Source organism: Lynx canadensis, chromosome D3 (genome assembly GCF_007474595.2).
Source record: "Lynx canadensis isolate LIC74 chromosome D3, mLynCan4.pri.v2, whole genome shotgun sequence".
NCBI lineage: Eukaryota > Metazoa > Chordata > Mammalia > Carnivora > Felidae > Lynx > Lynx canadensis.
The window spans coordinates 91,829,561-91,855,846 of NC_044314.2; the positions used below are offsets into that span (position 1 = coordinate 91,829,561).

Below are 26,286 nucleotides of genomic sequence, written 5' to 3' on the forward strand. Positions count from 1 at the left end.
GACGCAAGGTGCTCGATGATTCCTGAATTGTTCGTGGAATGGATGAAAGCAAGGATTCTGGACTGAGCTCTCGGCCCCCCGATTTCCAGGACAGGTGTCCCACAGCAGAGCCCAGGCCCCGGGCTGCCCAGAGACGAGGCTGTGCCCTGCTCGGCTGCCTTTTGTATTTTTAGAGTCTGCCTCCTCCCAGCTACCAGAGCCACGGGCCGGCCGGATGGCCTTACCGTACCCAGATTCTCACTCCGACAGTCTTGGGCACTTGAATCTCGCTTTCGTTGATTCGACAACGTTTCCGCTTCCTTCTCTCGAGCACCGCGTTGGGCAGATGGAGGAGCTGAGCTTCCAGGGGGAGGGAGGCACCCCAGGGAAGGTGTGGGTCCCGGGTCCCCGCCAGAGGTGAGGCCGAAGCCACGCGTGAGCCTCCAGGCACCGCCGTGTTTCCAGGGAAATGATACGCCTGCCTCCCCCAGCACGTGCTGCCCAGCAAAGAAAGGGACACGGCAGGACCCAGGACAGCAGGCCATCCGACAAAGCAGAGACAGGTGTGAAGGGCGGCCCCCAGACGCGGGCGAAAGGCATCCCCAGCTCTGCATCCCCGGGAGAAACCGGGTGTGGGTGGAGGGAGGATGGGGCTCCAGGCAGGGGACTCCTGGGGCGCGTGGGGTCAGCGCCTCCCCACGGGTGGCCATCCCGAGAGACTTTGGCAGCTCTGTCACAGAGTCTGGGGGAGAGGGAGGCGCGGACACACAGGACTAAGCAGACCAACAGAAAGAGCCAACTAACTCCAGGGAAAAGGCAAGGCCGGGCACAAAAGGACACCCCGCCATCTGCAGAGCCGGGCAGGGCAGGTGAAGAGCAGGTCCTGCCACGGCCGCCGTTCACCTTGGAACCTGCGCCGAGGCACTGAGGGGTCAGAAGGAGGGCTGGATGAAGGCAGCGGGTTCACAAGCCAGCGCGGAGAGCCAGTGCGGCAGCTGACACACAGTCAGTACTGAGACCCCCAGGACCGGACGGGGTCGCCCCGGGAGCCAGCGTAGACGGGAGAGGAGATGTGGTCTGCGGGCCGAGTTGTGGGGAATACCCGGGACGTTCACGGGGGATCCGCGTGGACGGAAGATGACCAGAGAGGGTGGTATCCTGGAGCAGGGAGGGACGGACCACCCAAAACTGCTCCGGGTCAGAGAGGACGAGGACCGAGGACCGGCCCTTGGCACGACGTCCCTCTGTGGGTGACAGCGAGAGCCACTTCATCGGCAAGAGGAAGGTGGGGGTCCGGTGGGGAGCTGGCTCAAGAAAGCCGGGGAGCTGTAGTCAGACAGGACACCCAAACCACTCTGCTGTCTCCCGGGACTCAGCCTTGACCGCAGATGGTTCTGGTACTTTTACTGCGGAAGGGGGACAAGAGCCAGACCTCAGTCGGCCCTGAGCCTCACGGGGCAGCATCCGGCCCTGGCGGGTTCAGCGCAAATCGTTTGTACTGCTTACGAGCCGTACGGCATCTGGCAAGTTCCTTGACCTCTACGGAGTTCAACTTCCTCGATTCCGAAACGGGATGATGATGGTACACACTGTACGGTCGTGACAGGCTCGAACCGAGATCACTCTTGTTAAACACCGTCCCCGGCCTCCTTTAGGGTAGAGACGCCATTTGTTTCCTTAGCCCTTTCTCATTCCTGTGACATGTGACCCCGCGACGTCCCAGCCCCGGTGGCCCCCCTCCCCGCCCCCGACACTGGCCCAGCCTGTCCACAGGTCTTTGCGGCCCTGCGATGTTTACGTGGAGAGGAAATGCCCCCTCCACGGTCTTTTTCCCAGAAAATGAAAACACGGATGATGGGTCACCTGAGGGCGTCACGACGTCCACGGCTGTTCCTCCACGTACAACCCGGAGCCCCTCCTCCCATCGCGATGCACCTGAGCCTGGATCTCAGCACGTCCAGAACCACATCAGCCACGGCAGTTTCTCTCCAGATCCACACCGATGTCTGAAGCCCAACGGGCCCGGACCAGCCTGGACATCCCCGCACGCCCCTCCCCCTCCTACCACGGCCCATGAGCAGACCGGTCACCCTCCTGATTGGTACTGGGATGTGTCTGCGTGTCCCCTCTGCAGCTGCTGCCCCAGTCCCGGACACCAGGCTTCATGGCCGCGGCTGACGGGCCTCCCTGCCTCTCCACACACCAATCCCCAGCGCGATGCTCAAGGAGGGTGCATCAGACCCGCTAACCCCTGCCTCAACCCTCTGCCTCGGAATGAGGTCACGCTCCTGCAGAGCACCCGGGGCTCCGTGGCACCTGCCAGGGACGCGCCCCCTGCCTGCCGGGCATGACCTGTGTCCTCCTGGGGCCTCCTTCCCCGGGCACAGGGGACCCGAGCACTCATACGACCCATGCCTCCCACTGACCTAAGCTTCACGCTGGTGGGGCCCTGCCCGGAGCCCTGCCCTCAAGACCTTGCTCTTCAAATGCTCTAACACTCAGAGCGGTAGGAAGTTACAAGATCCGTACCGTGCTTTGCACGAGTTTCTCCTCCTCTGCTCCCACCACCGGTGAGGCATCAGTGGGTCCAAAACAGAGACTGAGATGAATGCAGGGGAAGGACACAGGAACGCGGACGAGGTGCCGGGCAAGAGGAATAACAGGACCGGCTCTGGTGCACGTTCCCTGGCATCAGATGCTTCGCAAATAAAACTCCAGGCTCCCGGAGAATGCGCTGCTGAGAAAAAGCGACCTGTCGCCCTCCTGGCAGGATGTCTGTGTTTCCGCAGGCTCCCTGTGTGTGCAGGAGGCGCCGGGCCGGGGCCGCGGCATCCGGGGCCGCGGGGAGCAGGTGCCAGCAGGGCAGCTGTGTCCGGGCACCCAAAGTCCCTTCCGTGCGGAGAGCAAAGGAGAGAGCAATGTCGCTGCCCGGACGCCCACGAGCGATACCTTTTTGGACGGCGTGTGACGCGACGTCGCTTCTCAGTGCGCCGGCCAACGTATCACGGCAGGCAGTACGGCCGACCGTCCCCATCAGCACCGGCTTCGTGACGTCTATCCTCGACACGCGGTCCCAATAAACGAGTGGAGAAGCGGCCTCGGGAGTTCCCCACCTGGTGTGAAGCACGCTCCCAGGCTCCGCGGGGAGAGGCCGTGCCGGCAGATTCCTTCCCATCGCCGGCCGGGTGGGACACGGGGCCTCGGGAAGGAAACGAGGCCCAGCCCTGGGACCCCAAGCCCCACGTGGAGAGAGACACGAGGACCATCGCCAGTGACGGAGATGAGGCGGGGACGCCCCCCCCCCCCCGATCTGCTCAGTCCTCCCTTGTTTTTTCTTTTTCCTCTTTGTTTCTTAACCTCTCCTTCTCTTCCGTCTTTGTGCTCTCTCCCTCTCTCTTCCTCTGCTAATAAGACCATGCTGTAAATATCGCCCTGAGACTTGGTTTGCTCAGTTAACGTCAGACACGTCACAAAACTGTCCCCAACGCAGCGGATGTAAACCTGAATTACTCCTTTCAAGATGACGCCGTCCTGGTCCGCGGTCCGGGTGTACCACAGTGCAAACCCCCGCCCTCGGAGGGGGGTTCCCCACCCGCAGCCCACACAGCAGTGCGGACAAAACAAACAAACGGACTTGAACAGGGCATTCTGCCTGAACGGAAGGTCGCAGGGTCAAGATCACCGCCGCTGGCAGGCTGCTCGTGCCCAAGGCTGAAGCCACTCACACCCGCAGCCGCCACGGGAGCGTGCTTTTCCCCACAAGCCCGCCAGCATCGCGCGTTCGCGGGCAAGCACGGGAACCCGGGTCACTCGGGAGTACAGATGCCCGAGACATCCCCGCAGCGGGAAGGAGGGGAGCCGCTCTCTGCCGGCCCGGGAGGGAGCCTCGGGTGGGCAGCCCCCCCGCCCCGTGCCCCCTGCGCCCCCCGCCCCGGGCGCGCCCTCCGCTCACCTTCTGCAGCAGGTCGATCTCCTGCTGTTTGGCGTGGAGAACGGCCAGGGCCTGCTCATGCTCCAGCTCCAGCTGCTGCCGGCGTTCCGCGGCCTCGCGCATGTGCTGCAGGGGGACAGGGTGAGGTCGGGGCGGGGGCTGGGAGTCCCGCTCTGGCTGTCCCGGCCCCCTCCCCTTCCTGGGATGCCAGCAAGCCCTCCCCCCTGCCCTCCCTTCTCTTTCAGGTGCCATGGGCGCGCGAGCTGAGGCGAATTCCTCCCCCGTCTCCCGTGAGCGACAGCCAGGGGTGAGAGATCTCTGCCGCCACGGTGGGTCTGGTTCTGAGCCTTTTAGGGTGACGTGGGCCCTGTAATCCTCCTAATCTTCTAGGAGACGGGCACTATCACGGGCCCCATTCTACACGGGGGAAACTGAGGCACGGGGAGGCTGTCCTCGCTCATCACTCAGCTGGCAAGTGGCCGTCCGGGGTTCAAGTCAGGCTCGAGGGAGCCTGGGAATCTCGGGTTTGGGCACTGTCTGCTGGTGAAGCCACACTGGCCTCCTCCCAGCTGCTGGAACTTCCCAAGCATCTCTGGCAGGTGCCTGTGCGGACAGCACAGATACCGCGGTGGCGGTGCAGACGCGCCTCTGCATTTCGGGGCAGTAAAGGGGCAGCACGCGGCACTGAACAGCCACACTGCCAGGGTTCAAATCCCAGCTCTGAGCTTGGGCTGGTGATTTAACCACTTCGTGCATTTTCTTCTCCTGGATCAATTACTCACGAGCATCAGCCATTTGTCGGCGGCCAATTACCGACAAGTGACGTGACTGGTGTTGATGAGTCAGTTACGAGTCAGCCCCCGCCCCTCAGAGCTATGGCGCACGTCTCACGAGTGGGGAGCAGCGCCTGACAATGTCCCGGGTCACCCGCCGCCCGGAGCATCACTGAGCCCCATCCGGCGCCACCAGCCTCATGCACGTGGCGCGGCCCTAAGCCCCGTGCCGCCGCCCTGGCAGCTCCAGATACACGGGGAACCGTGGAGCCTGTAGGGAGCACGGCCTCTTCCCACGGGACAAGCGGCTGGGACCACGGCACCGCTAAGACGGCGGCCGAGAAGCAGCTTCGCCGCCGTCTACAGAGCACTCGCTGTGCTCACACCGCCCCGTCTGATGCTGGCGGCAGCCAACGGGCCCAGAGAAGCCCAACAACTTGCCCAGGGCCGCACAGCACGGCCGGGCCGCGGCAGCGCCTGAAGCCCTTCCCGGGGGGTGTCAGGCCTCAAAGTCACGGCCCCGCCTACTCACGGGCCTTTCCTGGCCTGGGGCCGCTACCAAGAGCCGTCTCCACTGTGAAACTCCACCCGGGGGCTCGGGAGCATTTTTAGGCTCCCGGCGCCAACCTGCTTTGCATGAACAATTACCCGGCTGTTTAATGACACCATTGTTCCAGCTAATTTCTGCGCTTCTGTTTATTTTGGAATCGGCACGGCCACGTGCGGCCTGTGTAATCTTTATTTAGCTCCGGGAAGGAAGCGATTAGTGGAAGGAGGAAACCACTTTGCTTACGAGGGTTCAAGGCTTCGTGAGAAACGCGGAGCGAACACGGAGGTGGTCCGAGCGTGCGGCCGCGGGGTGCGGGGTGCGGGGTCCGGGGTCACGGGGTGAGGCGGGGCCGTGGCCCCTCCATGGGCTTCTTGCCTGGACGCCCAGGGCACGAAAACCACGGGGACAGAAAGGGCTTCCACGCGTGTCAGGCTGATGAACCAGTCAGCTGGAGGAGCTGTCCGGAACACACACGTGCAGACAAACACGTGTCCCTCGCGGGTACGGCGTCTGAGGCTCACCGTGATGCCACGGCAGGAGAACACAGTGGCGGGGACTCGGATCGCACGTGTCCCTTCAACCCCCCCCCCCCCCGGCTGCCTCCCTTCTCAGCGACGCAGCTCCAGAGGCATCCACCCCCTCGCTCCCTGCTCCTTACCCCTCTGCTGACATCCCCCCCTGACATCCCCCAGGACGGCCCCGCTCCGCTCCTGCCCGGAGCCCCACGCCTGCCCGCCTCCCTCCCTCCTGCGTGGTCCCTCAACACAGGGGGGGCCGCCAGACTCCTTCCCGTGTGGCCGTCCCGCATCACAGCTGGACTTGCCATTTATAAGCTCACGCTTCCAAAGGAAACGCTTATGTCTTTGCTCGTAGCCAACTGCCCACTCACCCTCTCCACGTGCACGGACAGGAGGAATCTCAAATTTAGCCTGTGCAAAACTGAGTTCTGGGTTTTCTCTCCCAAACCACCCTCCTCCTCCCCACCCCCCACCCCAGGCTGCCCATCTCGGCAATGGCACCACCATCCACCTGTCTCTCCAGACAAACAGCTGGCTGTCGTCCCTGGTCCCGTCCCTTCCCACTCAACATCCAGAGCTTTGCGAGATCCTTCCGTTTGCATGATCTTCCATATCCGCCACCTCCAGGCCAGACGCCGTCACCTCTGACCTGGGTCGTAACCACACACACGGCTGGCTGGTCTTCCTGCCCCCCCCCCCCCCCCAGCGAGACCAGGGTGTGCTCTCTAGGACAGAAGTCACCCCACGGCTCTATGTGTCCACCCGACTGCGTAGGCGTGCCCAGAGAGCTGGGGAAGCGTTCCATCTGGGCGCTTCTAGGAGGGGTTTCCAGAAGACACTGGCATTATGAATGGGTGGGAGAGGAAAGGAGCCCATCCTGCCATCCAACCCCCTGGGGACCCTGAAGGACAAAAAGGTGGCAAAGGGCCAATTCGCTCTCTCTGCCTGTGTGGAGACACATCCGTCCTCCTGCCCTCGGACTCCTGTGCTCCTGGGTCTCCTCCTTCCAGACTCGGGTCGGGACTTCCAGTCGGACCTCCAGACTCAGACTCGTGGACCGCAGATCAAGGGGATTTTCATCCTCCATGACCGCGTGAGCCAATTCTTACGCTAAATCTCTCACATCCGCGGACCTATAAATATCCGGTCGCTTCTTTCTCCGGGGGACCCTGACGCACCTGCTCCTGTTTGAAGCACTCAGTGGGTGCCACAGGCTTCTATGACAAAACCCAAACTCTTTCCCGCAGCCGACGGGCTCCTCTGGGACAGGACCACTTCTCTGCCTCACGTCTTACTTCCCCCACTTCACCGCGTCGGCCACACTGGCCTCCCCCCCAGCTCGCCATCGCACATCACAGAGCGTACCACTCTCAGCGCCTGAGATGCTGGCCCGTGTCCCCCCGCGGCTGCCCCCCCCCCCACAGCACTTATCCCGGCCAGAGATGACTGCGTTTGTATGTTTCCCCTCTGTCCTCCCTCCTCCCGCCTTGTGCTGAGGTCCCGAGGCTGCCGGACACACCTCAGTCGACTGATACCCGCAGGGCCTAGCGGCGTCCCTGGCCCGCGACGTCCAGAATCCAAGGTTGTGTGGGAGCCCCTCCCCTGCGGCCCCGCCCGCGCCGCTGGCAGGTCTCCGTCACCACTCTGCACGTGACGTGACGCGGCACCACCCTCACTCCCAGCGCATCATCGGCACCACCTCGAATGGGACATACGCGGTATCATTGCCCCACACGCGCCATCTGCAACGTTCTGCGTGGCGGCTCTCATCTGCTTCGTGCCCTTCCACTTCTGCGCCAGTCGCACTTTCTCGAAGGCTACAAACGAATGGGACAGCCACAAACACATTCCCGTTTTACTTCTGACGTCACCCCTCGACTCAATACTTGACGTTCCAGACACGAGGTAAAAGGGAAGCACACACGTCTTCGGGTCTATCGTTCGCCTCTGTCTTCCCGGTTTCTACGGAGACCTCGGCGGGCGGGTGACGGACGAGCGGCTTTGACATCGTGGCCTTCCCCGTTTCCCTTACCGTTCAGGCTTCTCAATGAGCCCCCAGGCAGGCCACCGAGTGCCCCCACGGCGGCCAGCTTTGGTGTCCCAGGAACAACTTCGAGGTCATTTCCGCCTCCCTGACTCCGATTAGGGTGGTCCCTGTGCCCGGGGGTTTGCTTCCCTCCTAACTATTCACACACCCACCTGTGCCCCAGGCCCAATCAAAGTTCACCTTCTCTGGACCGACACGGAAGCAAGCAGCAACAAAAGACAAAGACAGACTATTCTTGGTGACCTCATCAGAGCTCCGTGATTCAGCCATGCCTGAGGCTTAACCTCTCTCTCCTGTTTCCTACTTTACAAACTAATGCTTTTCCTCTTTTGTTTCTTCGAAGTATTTGACATAAGTTTCGGTGAACTTTACCCCAAATTGTCCAAACTAAAATATTTTTCAACGCATTTACGGCTGCCACAAAATTTAATTCCATAATGTCTCACATTATGCACTGACGCTTCATGATTTTTTAGTCTTGCTTCTCAAAATAAAGAGACAGCTGGTGGATCATGACAGTTTTGGGGCTGTTTCAATTCCCTGTTTGGGGTATGAAACAGCCAGAGAGCCAAAGGAGCTTTCCAGAAGTAACTGACACCGTCTCCGCAGCAGAAAGAGTATAAACTGGAGGTCAGGGACCCAGGGGGACAGCAACCAAGCCCTCCTTGTACCGTAGATTGTGCGGATACGCCCTTCTTGTCCCTGCAAGCAGACTGCTGGCCTGGTCTTCCCAGCCCCAGACATCGGCATCCGGTGCCGGCATCGGCATCCTCGCCGCAGCCAAGCACAAGTTCTGGAAGGACTGCTGTGCTAAGCGGTTCACACACACGACCCACTGCCTCTTCACAACCACCCCCGAAGCAGGCAGTATTTTCACTCCCATTCACAGAGAGGGAAACTGAGGCCCAGGGAAGTGAAGCAACCTGCCCGACGTGGCCCGGCGAGGAAATGATCAAGCAAGGACCTGAACCCAGACAGCACAGCTCCCCGCTCCCCGGGAGGCTTCCCAAGGGACCCTCCCGTGCCCGTGGGAGGCTCCCTGCGAGAGGAGCCGAGGGAGCCCTTTGCACGCACCGCCTCCGAAGCTCTCAGGCCGCTGGACCCACGTGCACGTCTCCCGGGAGACGGTTCACACTTTCACCCCTCCCGTTTCCTGAGCCGAGATGATTCCGGCCGTCCCTGGGAGCGCTAGGGGCCACGAGTTCTCACGGAGTCTGAAAACCCCGGCCCTCCCCCGAAGACAAAGCTCCCGCCAAATTCCCAATATTTGCCCTCACTTCCTTTTACCAACAGCCTCCCAACGGCAAGGCCACGTGCTGCGTTCCACCGGAACGTTTCGCATCTAGAAAGTACCAAGGGTTATTCGCCACAGCAGGAAACGCCTGTCGAAAGCGCTCTGCCTGTGGCGCGATTTATTTCTCAGGTGGCGACGCTACAGCTGGATGTCGACATCAGCGCCAGCACTTAAGTGGCCCGCCTTCCCAGCGGGAGCCTGGACGCCAGACAGCGCGGTCACGCGTGGAGCAAACCGCGCTATCCCTTCGGTGTCAGGGCAGAGGCGGATTCGTCTTCTGCTCCGGGTCCTCCCTGCCTGCGCAAAGAAGTTACGGAAACACCAATTTCCCTCCACGAGAGTTACCGGCGACGCGCTGACCACCACATTCGGGCTCCCGGACGCACAGCGGCAATAAGGTGGCATCTCTGCACACGCTCTCTTTCCACACGACACCTGGCGGCGAGAAAAGCACCATCTCCTGAGCTCACGTCTTCAGACGTGAGGAAGGGGAAGCACCTGAAGCTGTCTGTCCCCCGGGTCCCGTGACGTCCTGTCCCATCTCTGCAACTCAGACTCGTTCATGACGAGAACCAGCACGGACACAGGGCCGCGTACGTTCTGGGAGCTGAGACGGGTCTTAGCCGGAGGACCTGAGTCTCGTGCTGCAAAACACTGGGAGGTGGGGAAGCCCCTCTGACAAAACCCTGGTACTTTCCCCACTCCCCACGTGTCCTTAGTCCCGCGGACTGGCCCCCGCTCCCCATGGGACCCCAGAGGAGGCAGAGACACAGGGACAGGGGCACTCGACCTGAGCAGAGTAGTTTGGGCCCCTCCTCCCGGTGCCCAGCGGCCCCAACTGCGGCAGGCGGAGGGTACGGTCAGCCAGACTGCACGCAGGGGGCTCTCGGGAAGGGGCCTCCCTGGGCCCCGACACGCCTGTTTATCAAATGGAGAGAAAAGACCCCGCCTTCCCAAGTTGTGGCGAGGACCGGATGAAGTATTTATTAATTCGAGGGGACCTACCCAGAGTTATGTTTAATGTAACGACCAGCGTGTTTTAAGTGTGCCATTTTATTACCTGTTTCCATTTTTTCTGTCCTTTTCGTTATTCTACTTCCCCTTCCCTGCCTTCTTGTGGGTTGTCTGGACGGTTTCCAGCATTTTACTTCAACATATCTATTGAGTGTTTGGCTATAAATTTTTATGTAACTTTTAGTGGTGGCTCCAGGCATCTCAATACACACGTTTATGTTTAAGAAACCTACTCAGCGGTGCCTGGGTGGCTCAGTCAGCTAAGCGTCCGACTTCGGCTCAGATCATGATCTCACAGTTGTGGGTTCCAGCCTCACATCAGGTCTCAGAGCTCAGTCTGGAGCCTGTTTCGGATTCTGTGTCTCCCTCATTCTCTGCCCCTCCCCTGCTCGTGTTGTGTCTGTCTCTCAAAAATAAACAAACATTAAAGAAAAAAAAAGTCTACTCGGAACGATAATGCACCTCCCAGGTGGAGTGTAGAAACAGGAACACAGCTTACTTTCCCGCTTTACGTACTGGTTGTCTCAGGTATGACTAAATCCAAATACACGAAAAACCACGGAGAGGTGCTCAATGTTGAGAGTCTAAACTCACAGGTACATGAGCCCTGGGGAGGTGACCCATGAGTGGAGGTTTGGGGGACGGGTAGGAACAAGGCATTCCATACACAGGGAATGGTGTGTGCAAAGGTCCCGTGGTAGAAAGAATCGAAGAGAGCGTGAGGGTAAAGGAACGCTGGTGTGACCGTGGCCTGGTCAGGATGAAGGAGAAGGGCTGCGTGCTTCTGGACACAGCAGCTGGGTGGGCGGGAAAACGGAGAATCAGTGAGGCTGGACTTCTCATTTTAGGGGCTGTGGGCTCCTGCTGAGACGTGCTTTACCTCCTGGATACGTGCTTTCATTTAGCCAAAAATAATTACAGGACACTTATTCCGCTAACGAACAAGTCAAAGATGAGTTTTGTTCTCGTGAAGCGTACGTTCCACAGTGGAGGAGAGGTGAAGGAAATAAACAGGCAATCTAGCAAATAAGTCAGAGTTTCAGGGACCGATAAAAGCTGGTAGCCAGGCCGGGGGGTGTGCAGAGGGAGAAGGAGGGAGCAGAGACTCTACTCGAGCTGGTGCGGGAGGTGACGTGTGGCCGAGACCCACAGGACGACAAGGCGCCAGTCAAGCACAGCTTCAGGGAAAGCTCACTGAGGCAGCAGCCGGCCTGGCGTGCATCTCTGTGGTGCGGGGGTACACGGGCCGGGTGGTTAGAGGTGAGGGAAGCGGGCAGATCTGGAGCCAATGAGGCAATCCCCCTGGCACGGTCAGTGTGCACGCAAACCGGCATGGCGCAGCCCTCACTTGAATACACATTTTGGCCGCCAGTGTGGACCTGACTCAGTTCTCACGGACGGCACGCTGATCCGAAGTATCCCCTTCGCTGGTGCAGAACGGGGCAGGACACGTGTGCGTCCACACCACCAGCCAGCGAGCACGCGGCCGCTTGCAGAGCCCCTCCCCACGGAGATGGAGGTGGGCAGGGAAGCTTCCAGAGCAGCAAATTTCCTGTTTGCGGCTAGTGTCTGAACGTCTAGACAACACTATCGCTGTCTGGGTCAGGCCCACCCAGGGCTTTGCTGGACACGGAGCCCTAAACGTTATTCTCACGTTGCAGAAAAACCGTGGAGGGTGTTATTGGTGTTTGAGAATCAGAACTTAGAAAAGGAGCCACAAAACGTTAAATACAGCTGATAACGGAAGCAGGTCCAGGGACGCATGTCCACGGGCAGGTGCGCGGACACGGGAGGGGCACGGGGAAGGAGCCGCGGATGAGGAAGATTAGTTGTTACTCTGAGGATCACTTATTAATCCCAGATAATCAGTTGTTCGTTAACAAAACAGGCCTCAGATTACCTACGTTTAAATGGACTAATCTGTTGATTACGACAACAAAATCTGGTCCCCAGTGCTTTTTCCCTTTTCCTTTGAATCATAAACCATAACACGCTGAGTTTAATTAATCAAAACCATTTTTGCGCGCTCAGGTCAAACTTGCGGACTTGGCACAGGGTGCCGTGAATTCCGGCCGGTCACCGAAGGGAGACTGAGCGGGCTCACGGGGAACCTGCCGCAGGCGTCCCGCGTGTCGGACCAAGCGCGTGCAGGACGGCCTCGACTAAGCCATGATTTTAAAAGAAGGGTAGGGGGCGCCTGGGTGGCTCAGTCGGTGGGGCGTCCGACTTCGGCTCAGGTCACGATCTCACGGTCTGTGAGTTCGAGGCCCGCGTTGGGCTCTGTGCTGACAGCTCGGAGCCTGGAGCCCGCCTCCGATTCTGTGTCTCCCTCTCTCTCTCTGCCCCTCCCCTGCTCGCGCTCGATCTCTCTCTCTCTCTTTCAAAAATAAATAAACATTAAAAAAAAATTTAAAAAAATAATAAAAGAAGGATAAAACCCAGCCTCGCTCCGCAGTCTTTCTGGAGGGGCCTGCAATCAGGTGTGGGCAGGGCCAGGCTCCCCCCCAGGGGCTCAGGGCAGGGCCCCTCTGCCGATAGCCACTAGCCCTTGGCGAGCCTCGGCCTCGTAACTCCCGTCTGTGCCCCATCCTCCCTCAGTGTGCCTCCCACGCCTGTGTCTCCAAACCCCCTTTTCTACACGGCAGGCTCGGGTAAGCTACGTCCTCCTCCCGTGTGGTCTCATCTTGCTGGGTTCCACCTGCAGAGCCCTCTTCCCAGACAGGGTCCCCCAGCCAGGCTCTGAGCAGACGTGACCGTGGGGGACACCGCTCACCCCACTGGGCCGCCCTGCAGTTTCCACGGCTGCGGCCCCGCCCCCAGGAACTGCCCCCAGGTTGGGAGGGGACGGTGGCCGTGCCCTCTCAGGGGGGACAGTGGTCCCTCCCTGCTTTGTGGCTCCTCAGCGGTGTCTGTGTTGAGCTCTCCTTGGGACGGGACGCGGTCCCCTGCCAGGGCTCTCGTCCTCTCCTGACTACAGAGGGACATCTCTGTTCTGTCTGACAAACAGAACCACCTCCCGGGCCCTGAACCAGAAGCCAGAGAAGACGGAGGCGGCTGTGCCTGGCTGGACGCATGACCGTGATGCCACAAGCGGCTCTCCCTTTCCACGGGAGCTGGTGGCACGCTAGGATCTAGAAGGCCGTGACCGTCGGGCAACGGGAAGTCCACGTGGAACTCTTGCAGAATATCCTAGAGCCTGAGAAGCTGGAGGAAGAAAACGTGGGTTTGCTCCCTTTTGCCACCAGGTCAGACGCTTGCCAGGACCGCTGGCCGTGCGGGCGCAGAGCTCGGCACGGGGCGTCCATGTCAGACCGCCCCCCCGCCCCCCGGCCAGGCTCGCGCAGGCCAGGAGCCGTGAGCGCTGCAGCGTCTTGTCCTCTTGGAGACGCTCTGTCTGTGCCAGGAGGAGACAGGGCTTGATTTGCGGCTGCGTGTTTGCAGAGCACTTGCAAACCCCAGAGAAGCAATCCGCCCCGACAAGCTCCCTTGGCTGCCGGCCTTCAAGTCCACGGCTATCCCCCGCGGCACAGAGAGCGTTGGCAACGGGGACGCTCACGCTGCATTCACTCGTTCACCGATCTACTCAATCGACTGGTATTTACTGCGTGCCCACCATATGCCAGATCTTGTCCCAGGCACCGAAACAGGCTCTCTCAAGTGTGCTACTTTTGGGAGGGAAAACCAACAGCACGCAAGTAAACAAAACAAACAAGACGGGGTGTCTTGAAGAAAACGTAATCAGGCAACGTGGTGGTGACGGGCAGGACGGTAGCTCCTGTGGAGAAGAGGGTCTGGAGAAGAATCGCCAAGGAAGGGACACGAGACCGAGACAGAAACGAAGTGCTGAGGGAAACAGCATTCCAAACGGCAAGTGCAAAGGTCCTGAGGTGGAAACAGGTGTCGTACGTTCCAGAAAGACAGAGAAGACCAGCATGGGTAGGCACAGGGTGAAGGGGGTCTGGATAGGAGCAGGGGTAAAGGACTAGGTGGGGGGGCAGAGGCTGGGGTCTGTAGTAAGAGTCCAGATTTTAATGTCTGGGCAAGAAGAAGCGTTTGCTAGGTGTAAACAGCAGTCTTGTGTTCTTTTGCCAACGTGGCTGTGGCTGCCGTGTGGAGAATGGGCTCTGGGGGATAACGCGGGGAGGGCACACCTGAAGGCCTCCGAAAGCTGAGGGCCTCACGCTGTTGGCCATTGTGAGCAGGTCGCTTGCAAGCGACCGGTTCCACTGGGCAGACTCAAGAATATCCCACGCCTGTGTGTGACTCAGCCCACGCTCATTATGTGGCTTCTGTATGCCTGCGTGGGCACCAGGCATTCACCGATGAGCAGAAAAGACAGGGAAGCGGCCCACACGGCACCTATCGTCTCCCTGTGGGTGATCGGGACAAAAGCCATCACACAACAGGCACCACAAGTGCAAATGCCCTGGGGTGGATGGAGCGTGCCCAGAGAAGCGCTAGGAGGCCAGTGTGGCTCAGTCTTCAAGACCTGAGCTTTCCTGGCTCTTCCCTGCCTCCCTGACCTCATCTGCTTCCTATTTCTGCAACCCGGGCCCCTTGTCGTTCCTCACACACGTCAGGCACCCACCCGACTCAGCCTCGGTACCTGCTCTGCACACTCCCTCCCTCCCCCCAGGTCGCTGCCCACATGTCACAGCATCACGCAGCTTCCCCAAGCACTGCAGACAAACGGGCATTTGCGTCTTTACCCCCCGTTCTTCTCCCCACCCGACATAAACATTAGTTTCTTGATAAACTTGGCCTGAATCGAGGGTGTGGACTTAGGTCCCTTTTCTCCAGCACCCGGAGCGTTTGGCACATATTAGGTGCTCGTTAAATTCCGCTGAACGAACACGTGTGTCCTTGGGTGTGGGTCCCGCTGGGTTTTTCAGCAGGGCGATTGCAGGAGCTCTTGAAGTGTCTGGGGCACCCCGAAACCCGTTTCCCCTTCCAATCGGCACACGGGGTCGTATTGTTCTGGCCATTTGAGGCCTGTGCTACCAGGCAGCCCCTGGCACGGCAGACGGGTCTCTGGAAGGGCCGTGTGTCAGTGGACCCGTGATGTACACAGCCAATTACAGCCCATCAGAGAAGAGTCACGTGCGCCTTTAGCTAGACGGAATCACCAGCGCCCAGGCCAGCGGAAGATCGGTGATCTTTGGAAACAAAAAGAGGCAACTTAGGAACGTGACCGACGGACTAATTATCGGTTGAGACACCCCGGGCACGGAGCCAGGGCCCGTAACTACACGGCGCTAACATCCAGCGAGTGGGCCTCATTTACCGAGCGGCACGTCCCCTCTGCCGCCCGTCACTTCGAGGGCTTTCACGATGGCGTCAGGCACGAGCCGACTGGGACCAGCAGGTGGTCAGGTGACAAGGTGCCAACAGTGACGTCCGAGCATCACACTCGAACCCCAGTGAACTGTTTTTGCCACGTGCGTCATCTGTAACTGAACGGAGCCGCCTTCTGGACGATCAGCAGCATGGTCTCTGGAGTGAGGCCACGGGGTTCTTCCGCACAAAGGATCCCACGGCGACCGGGCACCCCATCTCCAACACACGCCCGGCCCCCATAGCCGGTGTGCTGCATCACAGCGAAAACTTACAGCCCAGCCCTTGCCGTTATCCTTGCCACCCCGTCTGTCCCGCCTCACATCCAGGCCCTCGCGAAGTCTGACTTTACCTCGGAAACCCACCTCTGGCTCTGCCCTGCGCCCCCCGGGGGAGGCCGCCCTTCCGGCGGGCTGGAGGGCGGCTCCCCATCCGTCTCCCGCGACTCACGCCAGGCTTCGCACGGCCACAGGAGGGGCCCTTTCACAAACGGGACAGCAGATGCACTCTGTCACCCGCCAACACGCCGGTGGCCTCTGCGGTGAGCTGCCCACGCAGTGTGCCCCAACCCTGTCCTGCCCTGAGCCCACGAGCTTGGCGGGGGACGCACAGCCCCACGAGCCTGGCTGTTACTCCGCCCCTTGCAACGTCATGATTACGCGGCGATCGGGAGCCGGAGGGAGCCCGAGGGAGCCCACCGGAGGACGGAGCAAGCAGGCACGGAGCCGGTGACCTGCCCGGAGCCAGCAGATACCGGCCGAGAGCCGGCCGGCCGCGGGGAAGCGTTCAGCCACTGCGGCCAAGAGGACACGCACCGCGTAGCCAACCCACGGACTCGTGAGCAACGCGGGGGGCTGTTCCCAGCCACAGGCCTTGGGGTGCTTTGCGGCCCGGCAGTACTGCGACAATACGTGACCGATACAGTGTCCGACGACCCTCAGGACACGTTCCGTTATCTTGGAATTCTGCTTCGGCCTGGAGGCCTCTGCCCCAGCTGACCCCAGTCGGGTCATTTCCGCCGCCTGCCCCTCCCCCACCGTCTGCGCGCCGTCCCGCCGATCCCGGTGCGTGTCCGGCGGCGGCCGCCAGGCCCTGTGTGCTCCCCAACGCCCGCAGCGCTCCTCCCCTGAGCACTGACAAGGCCCTCCGCGCAGCGAGACGTCCGGGAGAGGCCACCCCGCAGGGCCCCCACATCCCTTCCCGCTCCTGCACCCTGACCCGTTTCCCTTCAGAGCACCCACCGCCGCCTGACGGCCTATCACCTACGCCGCTCTCGACGCTCTCTGTTGGCGCCACCCTGCCGGCCGCCGTGTCCCCGCGGCCTGGAAGGTGGGACGAGGTCAGTGCTCCGTCGACACTTGGGGGTGAACGGGGGACGCAGCTGTCACGTAACTCGGTGGGCTTGGGATCCGCCGTGCGTCTCGTCCACACAGTCGCCGTTGAGATGCGCGAATCCATCCCTCTCCCCTGATGGGAACACGGCAGTTCGCAATGCACAGGGCGGCCACGCCCATACGCAGGGGCGACACGCCATCACGCAGGGCGTACACGCCCACACGCAGGCCCGACACGCCGTCACACAGGGTGGACACGCAGGCACGCAGGGCCGGGACGCCCACACGCAGGGCGGCCACGCCCACACGCAGGCCCGACACGCCGTCACGCAGGGCGGACACGCAGGGCGACCACGCCCACACCAGGGCCGACATGCCGTCACGCAGGGTGGACACGCCGTCACGCAGGGCCGACACGCCCACACGCAGGGCGACCACGCCCACACCAGGGCCAACATGCCGTCACGCAGGGTGGACACGCCGTCACGCAGGGCGGACACGCCGTCACGCAGGGCCGACACGCCCACACGCAGGGCCGACACGCCCACACGCAGGGCGGCCGCGCCCACACGCAGGGCCGACACGCCGTCACGCAGGGCGGACACGCCCACACGCAGGGCGACCACGCCCACACCAGGGCCAACATGCCGTCACGCAGGGCGGACACGCCGGCAAGCAGGGCCGACACGCCCACACGCAGGGCGACCGCGCCCACACGCAGGGCCGACACGCCGTCACGCAGGGCGGACACGCCCACACGCAGGGCGACCACACCCACACCAGGGCCGACATGCCGTCACGCAGGGTGGACACGCCGTCACGCAGGGCCGACACGCCCACACGCAGGGCCGACACACCCACACGCAGGGCGGCCGCGCCCACACCAGGGCCAACATGCCGTCACGCAGGGTGGACACGCCGGCAAGCAGGGCCGACAGGCAGGGCCGCCAAACTGAGGGCTGTTTGTAGGGACGAGGGACGGGACGAGGGACAGAACCGGGACACGTACATGTGTGCAAGGCTTGTGCCGAGGTTCAGCCCGGGCTCAGGCGGGAAGGGCGGCGGGCTCCACGCCGCTGTCGAGACCCAGGACCGTCCACCCGCTGCAGAGGCAGGCGGGGACACACGGAGGTTTGGACACTTGGGAATTTCACACACCTGAAGCCATAAATGAGGCCTCCTCTGCCCACAGAGAGGACCGGCCTTATTGTGGGTGGGGTCGGCCGACAACGACGCGTCCCTCCCAGTCCCTGGGGCCCGGGAGTGTGTCGCGTCCCACGGCACAAGGACCCTGCAGGTGTAACGAAGGGTGTTGAGGGGAAACCGTGACCACACGATGGGCCCAGCGTGACCACAGGGTCCGTGCACGCGGGAGGCGGGTGTCAGAGAGCAAAGAAGACGCCCCATCGCTGGTTTGCAGGTGGCGGTAGGGGCCGTGTGCAGCCAGAAGAAGGTGGAAAAGTCATGGAAGAGTCCCCGCAAAGCCTTCGGAAAGGAGTGCCCTGCCCACGCCCGGATTTGGGACGCCGGGCCCCCTGGACCGTAGGACACTTGGGTTCGGGCCGCAGCCTCTGTTACCCCAGCAGTGGGAAGCTTACCCACGGGGTTTATCCGCCTCAGCACCACTTGATCGCCTGCCCTGTGCTCGTGGGGGTCCGTGCCTGCTGGACACCCAGAGCCCCCTCCCCAGTCGCGCCGATCACAAACGCCTCCAGACCGCCAGACGTCCCCTGGGCGGCAGAGTCACCGCTGCTGAGAACCGCTGCTCTGCACTACCCTTCACGACGACGCCAATCCAGCAGGCTGTCGGCAGAGCCCCAGGGCATGGCCGGGGATTCCCAGCCCAGCCGCCACGGGGTTCACCCAACACCGACTCTGTCCCGCACCAAAGGCAGAGTGGGACAGAGCACGCCTCGTGGCTTCAGAGACCTCAGGCGGTAGTCTGCGCTGTGGAGATGAACGACTGCCCGACAGGGCCTCATCTGTCCAGGGTGATGCTCTCGACGTACGACACACGGTGGGAGGCAGGAGGTCCGAGCCAGCCCGGCCCGTCCTTCAGGGAAGGCGAGGTGGGCACAGGCTGACCGCCACATATGCAGCTGGGTTACCCCTTATGACCACCGGCGAGCAGGCCGTCTCTTTTTTTTATTTTTATTTTGAGAGAGTGTGTGAGCACGGGAGGGGCAGAGAGAATCCCAAGCAAGCTCCGAGCTGTCAGCACAGAGCCTGGTGTGGGGCTCGAACTCACAAACCACGAGGTCATGACCTGAGCGGAAACCCAGAGCTTAACCCACTGAGCCCCCAGCCATCTCTACCTTTAGGTGAGACAGCGCTCCCACACCATCAGGCTCACCCTCGGACGCGTACAGAGCAGGGGTTTCGGTAAATTCGCGAGGGTGGGTAACCGTCACACAAATTCCAGCACGTTCTGTCACCCCGAAAGAAAAGCAGCCGCTCCCCATTTCCCACCTCACCCCAGTCCCTCCCAGCCACCAATCTGCTTCCCTTGGAGATCCAACTGCTTCCCCAGACGGGGCCCTAGACAGAATTACAATCCCTTCTTGATTGGGGGCGGGGGCAGTGGGTGCTGGGCGTGGCGTGGGAACCACAAAGGACCCAGGCCACGGAGGTGCCACATTGCAGGACCGCGGGTGAGGACTAATTTATTCTTTTACGTTTTACAACACTTTTCTTCAATGAGAATTCATTCAGCTTCACTCCGCACCATCGGTAGCAACCCCCCCCCCACTCCCGTTAAACATTGACGGGGTGCCCAGTGCGTCAGAAATGCACGAGGACTGTCCAGTTCCCTGCACCCTGATGAAGCCATTTTCCAACTTAGCTGTTCTCTTTATAACAAAGGTCATTCAACCTCTGAGGAGCGGCTTAAAATTTACGAAGTTTGGGACCGGCGTAGACGCCCCTGGTCCTCACCGCGAGGAAGCTCCATTTCTGCTCAGAGCCCCGCCTGGTGTCTCTCGCTCAGCTGTGTTTAGCATCCTAAGAGATGGGAATGCGTCATTGGTTTCACGGGACCGCTTCCAGAAACATTTGAATTTTTTTTATTTATCGCTCTTGATGCCACGGAAAGGGTAAAAACAGCCCCGAGAGCCCTGAATTTGGATGATGGCTTCAAACAGGGTTTCATCCGCCTTCCGCTCCTCAGCCTCGTTCCTCGCGCTGACCCTAAGGGAGGCAGAGGGTCCCCTCCTACCTTTAGGACCTGTTCTAGGTTCTCCAGCTTGGCTTGGAGCTGGCGTTTCTCCTTCACGGCCAAATCGCGTTCTCTGGTCACTATGGCGAGCACGTGCTGCAGCCAGGCATGCTCTGTTTTCACCTACAAGTAGCAGGGGGAGAGAGAGGGGGGCCGTTTGTAACACGCACCCCATCTGTGGGGTTTGTCTTCAGCTGGCGTCTGCCACTTTCTCCTCCGTGACTCTTCAGGGAGCCTTCCCCTCCCTCACCCTGGATCACGGACTTCGTGGCGGGTCCAGCCCCGTCGGGGTGAACGCATGTGCCCCAGGCTGGAGAATTAGCACACAACATCCCTCTTCCTCCTGCCTCCCCACCACAGTGACAGTGAGCAGCTCAGGAGTAATGGGAATGTGACCCGGGCCTGGCCAATCAGTGCTATCCCACCCCCTGATACAGCGACTGGTTGGAAGGGCCACGAGACCCCGTTGCATCTGTGGAGAATGAGACACCGGACTGGTATGGAAGCCTGGGAAGACACTTCCTCTTTTGCCCCCCGGACTAGGAAAGCTGAAGACAAAAGGATGGGTCTGGAGCCCCAGTTGCCATCAGGAAGGGAGAGTCCATCTGAGAACAGAGCCAACAAGACAGCCAAGAGAAGCAGAGAGAGAAGCAGGATCCTGACGCCATAATTTGAGCACCTAGATCAAGCTGTGCCTGAAGCTAATATTTTCTTTTCCAGTCACACAGCCCAATTCCTTTTGTCTGCTTACACCAAGCTGAATCATTTTCTGTTCCTTTGAACAGACACCCCTAACAGATACAAAGCGTTACCCAAGTTGTTCAGGATGCGAATTCTTTTGTCTGAAAATTCCACTTTTGTTTTACAAGTGGACAAAAATGGCCACAAGGCTCTGTGTGCTTTATGATGACGGATGCTCTAAGAACCTCAGACACCAGGTCCAGTCTCAGACCACAGACCCCTTGAGAACCAAGTTTTGAATTTACTTGGGGCGGGGGGGGGGGGGTGTGGAGGGCACCAGTTACTCTCAATCTCTCCTGTGGCTTTTTGGAAACCAGGAAGGACATGCCATGATGAGGGAAGATACCTTGGTTTATTCCCCATTAATTTTCGTTGTGCGGCATACTTGAACCGAAACGCGGCCTTTTCGTTTCTTTCCCTCCTCCCCAGATGTTACAGCATGAATTAGGGCTTCGATGACAGGCTGTCACAAGGTCGTATTTGTCAGCTTTAAAAGAGGTCCTTTCCGTTTCACACGCCCTCTGTGCAGTGTGTGCGTTTAACCTGACAATCTCCGTGACACCAGGAGAAAGAAAGGCACCCACTTGGAGCTCCTGAACGGCACAGGGTCACGGGGAGGCTGTTATTAAGAGGTCGTACAGAGGTCTGACTCACAGGAGTGTTCTTGTGCCATTTTGCGACAGCATGAAGCGTCAGGCCGCGAGCTTAGGGAAAAAATTCAGACGCACCAGGTGAACAAGTCGTGACCTAATGGAACTAAACAGAACTCACACCTGAACCCCAGCACCGGGGCACAGCCTTGGTGACACCACCACTTCCCATGTTCTGACTCATCAAGAAATTGTGACCCGTGAGTTACGTCCAGTGCTCTAAGGCCGGTCTCCCACGGCAGCCAGCACAGGCCCAGATGTAACTCAAGGCTTGCCTCTCTCCGACTGAGATGTCCCATAGCTGCCGTGGAAATGAGAATGGGATACAGACTCCTGGCTGGTCGGCACGCTTCTGCAGCCTCTGACCCGCCAGCTCTCCGTTCTCACCTGAGGCCCCATTACCACCACTCTCATGCTCCGACTGTCCTGTAAACAAGCCGAACTCAGTCCCACCCACCCCAGGGCCTTTGCACGTGCTGCCTGCACCACAGCAAGCCCCTACCCACCCCTCCCTCCACCCCAGATCCTGGTGGGTCTGGCTCCTGCTCATCATTTATGCCACTTCCTCATCAGGCCCTCCCAGCATGCTTGAGATAACAAAACGCTCCTCCCCTCGTCTGCCCCCAGCGCCCTCAGTGCCTTGCGGTGCTTTGTCTCACTATCTGGAATGATCCTGCGTAGCTGTTTACATTTCCCTGCGGTGGCTCCTTGTTAGAGTCTAAGTCCCAGTTGCACAGGACTTGTCCCTGTGACCCAGTTCTCTGTCCCCAGTGCCTGGAAGGCTGCCTGGCACAGCCAGGGTTCCAGGAATGGAAAGGCATCAGGGGAAGACGGTCAAATGCAAGGTGGCTGTGTTCCCGGGGAAATCAGTTCTGCGGGTCCACCCAGGTCTGCTGGCCACCCACACGCCCATCGCTGCTCTCCCAGCTTGTCCGTTTCCTAGTGAAGTTTGGCCGCGGGAGATGCCAGCAGGAAGCCGGGGGCTGGAGCAGAGATAGGCTGGGGTTAACGCCGTCGCCACCACGGCTGGGGCTGTTCGGACACAGAGTTCTGTCCGCAGGCCTGACGCTGCTGTCCCTGGAAGGGGCCTGCTGGCCAGGCTGGCCGGTGGCTGGCGGCTGGGAATGTGGATTGCAGGAGGACGCCCTCCCCGTTTCTCACCGATGGGAGGGCCTCCCCGTGTCCAGACTCTGCGCAAACCACGTGGTTACTGCTGACCCCCCCCCCCGACCCCGCTCTCCTTCGAGGGGGCGGGGCTCTGGGACGCGCCAGGGAGACGGTGACCCTGGACGCCGAGTCCCTGCCGGGCTTCCCGCGGCGACCCTTCGCACGCGCCGTGACGACGTGCCGCTAGAACGGAGCGCGTCCCGTGTCACTGGTGGAGGCTGGAGCCCGCCCGCCCCCGGGTGTTGCTCACGTGCTTTCCCTGCGCCGACGGCACTTCGTATCCTTTCGCCGTGATGAATCGTGGCCACGAGCGCGTCTGCACACGGAGTCCCACGAGTCTCCGTCGCGAGTCGCGGCACCTTGGGCGGTCCCAGGGACCCGACGCGGTGTCCCCCTGCCTACAGCTGCGCTCTTGCCCTGGTCCCCGGGGCTGCTCGCCCAGCGGCCTGGCCGCCGCTGCCTTCTGCCCCCACCACCCCGCCTGGTTCCCGGAGCCGCACCCACAGCTCTGTGAGCAGTATCTCCTCCGTCCCCCACCTCGAAGGGGCCAACTGTTCCTACTGGGACTCCAGTGGACTAATTCTCGAAAGAAGACAACGTTCCCACAGTAGAGACACAGAACAAAGGGTTCAACATGAGTGAGGCGTTTCCGAGAAGCACGTTTGCTCTGTCGGGAAGCCGGGGTGGGTTTCGGGCTCCCTGTGCGGAAGGCGACGTGAACTGTCCCCACAAGAGCTGGGGCAGTCGGGAATCACGCCCCAAGGGGCGCCGAGCGGGGGCCGTGGTTGACAATGGACAGTCCCCAACCTGGGGACAGTCACAGTCCAGCTGTGCGTCTGGAACCTACTGGCAGGCGCCAGACCCCCGCCCTCCCGCCGGGATGCTGCAGATGAGGTTGGGGCAGATGTGCGAGGCCCGCGTGTGCCGTAACCCCCCTCCCCCCACGTGGAGCCAGGCTGCTGTACTTTGGTTCCTGAAAATAGTGCAGGTGACTACAGCAGCACGAGAGAAAGCGATAACGTTGGGGGGGGGGGTGGGAACAAGTTTTATCGGTCTGGAAGTCAGTGCTTTGAAGGAAAGTTGAAATGGACGAGGAAGAAAATGCAGGGGACGTCTGGACAACTAGAAGGTTCTAGAAGTGGCTGGCATTGATTCTGTCACAGACCTCACCTCACGCCAGGATCGGTATTTCTCGCACCTAAAACTTGCCAGAGTCTCCCCCGTATGTTTACCAGAATGATTAAGGGCATCGCTCCGGTCTTTCCGAGGAGGGCAAGAGGGTCTGTTGGTAGGGAGGGGAGGTAAGCAAAGGCGTGACTGAAGATTGCAGCAGGCTGTCCACACCCAAGTCCCCGGAACCTTACACAGCAGAAGGGACTTTGCAGAGGTGACTGAGTGTCCAGGCCTCGTCCCCGACAGTCCAGGTGGGCCGGTGGGATCACAGGGGTCCTTACAGGAGGGCGGCAGGAGCATCAGCGTCTAAAAGGGAGATTTTGAAGACGCTGTTCTGGCTTTGGTGGAGGAAGGGCCCACAAGCCAAGGGATGGGGGCGCCTCCAGAAGCCAGAAACGGCGAGGAAACGTCTTCTCCCTTAGAGCCTCCAGGAAGAGTGCGGCCTGCCCACACCTTCGCTTTAGGACTTCTGACCCCAGGCAGCCTGGCTCCAGAGACCCCACGACCAAAGAAGGAGAACAAAGGCGACGGTAAGCTAAAAAGCGTCTCAGAAACCGCAAACACCAAGCTGTCCCCTGGAAGATGCCTTTGCCTGACAATCTCCTGTCTGTCCCCAGCACCGAGGCCTCGGCTGGGGCCGGCTGCCGGCTCCCCTACTGGCCACACCTGTGTGAACAGCCTTGGGGGTGCAGTCTCTTCCCCGCCGGGCCCCCCAGTGGAGACGCCACATGACACTGAGCAGAAATCTCTGGGGGACGGTGACCCTTCCTGAACACAACACTTCCTGAGAGAGGCTCGGTCTGCTCCTCCTCTTCCAGCTCCAGCGAGGAAGTGACGCTGAGGGACGGAGTAGCCACCGTGTCGCGGAGATGACACATCACGGCCCCAGCACGACGGCACTGGGGAGGAGCAGAGCCCGGGCCCTCTTGCGTCTCCGCAGCTGCCTCTGCCCCGGGCTCCTCACATCTTCGTGCACGAGAGCGATAATGCCCCCCGGGTGTTTATGCCACCAAGCTTGGGTCCCTGCTACAGGCAGCTGGAAAGAATCCCAGCTGACAAACCCAGAGAGGGCGTCATTCTTTCTGGTTCGGTAGTAGCTGATCCCGCCTGGAAACAGATGCCTCCAAACAAAAAGCACCGTAAATGTCAGCTGGCTGGGGGCGGGTACGTGGGGCTGGAGCCTGAGGCCTCACCACGCTGCCCAGTGGGCCTTCCCAGCCCTTGATGGTTCCAGAAGCCTCCGTGGAGAAGCCCCCTGGCCTACCACTTCCCTGGATCCCGCTGCCTGCCGTCTAGCTCAAAGCCGGGCACTCCCACAGGCAGAGAGCTCTCCCGGGGCCGACCCACATCCCCCCCACGTCCCTGCACTTGGACAAGAACGTGCTCCCGGGAACAGAGCCAGGCGCGGAGAAAGAGTTCTCAGAATAGCAGAAAGGACATAAAGGGCTTTTCACTAAGACACAGAAACTACGACCCCACAAAAAAACAAAGAAACGCATTGGGAAAGGTTCTGAGATGTTCAAAGTCGGGAGCCCGGACTGTTCTTCTTTTGTTCTGGTCGAATAGAAATCTAACAATGTGCTCACTCCTAGCGGATTTTGTTCTGAGGAAAAACGGATGATATACAGGTGTGACCCCCGCCCGGGGCCAGGGCCCTCTCTTTCCAGCCAGGGCTCTTAGCCTCACAAACCGCGGATGTCTACAGGTGTTGTCCTTATCAACACCCATAATTTTCTCTTACTAGACGAAGAGTGAGAACAGCTAGTAAGTAGGATGACTGTTGTTCGTACCAGTGATTCATAACCGGACCCAGAATTCCTGCCACCCTCAGATTTCTGGCCAGGAGGTAAGCGGAGTTCACGGGTGATGGGTTCATAGGTCATGGACTTCACCTCCTGCCCAGAACTTGGCTGCAGGACGCAGGGGATGCCAGGTTTCCACGCTGCCCTGGGACCGTCCCACTGCACACGGATGCAGCCCCTTAACACCTGGGGCACCAGATCCAGCCAGTTGACTCATTTCCATTTCAGAACACAGGCCTGGGGGCAGACCAGGGGCACCAGGGGGAAGTGCAGCCTGAGGCATCTGGTGATGCCCTGGGAATGCGCCCGAACCTCCCACTGGCCCCAGGAACAGCTGCCCAGTTTGGGGTGGGGGGAGTTTCATAGGCCCCCTTGGACCGAGGCAAATGGGAAATCTGAATTATTTTTCTTCAATCGGGGAAAAGTCGGGTTTGCCAGCGTAAAGGACCCTGAACACATTCTGTGCCCCGTGCCCTGGATTCCCAGCTCATTCGTTTCCTTGCACAGGGCTGCCTGCCCCAGTCCGATATTCAACCCGGTTTTCCCAAGAAGCCCACGTCAGATTTTGCACCCGAGAGGCAATCATTTCTGGGCAGGCTCCGGGGACGACAGTGACGATGCATCTTTCTGCTTCCACAATTAAGAGCTCGGGTCATTACTACTGCTTCCTTAATCGGGGATCCTGAGAAGCACATTGCAAACCCAGGCCAGAATCAGATGGGGGAATTGGGAATTTCCGGGCATCGTCCCGACAACCAGGAGGGT

General features: G+C 60.4%; 1 protein-coding gene across 4 annotated transcripts in view; it reads right to left on the reverse strand.

Moving 5' to 3' along the window:
• Nucleotides 1–26,286, reverse strand: part of RIMBP2 (RIMS binding protein 2) — a 143,787-nt gene that overhangs the window by 67,713 nt on the left and 49,788 nt on the right. For all 4 annotated transcript variants that reach the window (XM_032595400.1, XM_030336590.1, XM_030336592.2 and 1 more), the window contains exons 3-4: nt 19,989–20,111; nt 3,932–4,036 (exon numbers count right to left, since the gene is read on the reverse strand). In XM_032595400.1, the coding sequence (XP_032451291.1) occupies nt 3,932–4,033 (102 nt within the window). In that variant the 5' untranslated portion in view covers nt 4,034–4,036; nt 19,989–20,111. The remainder of the gene's footprint in view (nt 1–3,931; nt 4,037–19,988; nt 20,112–26,286) is intronic.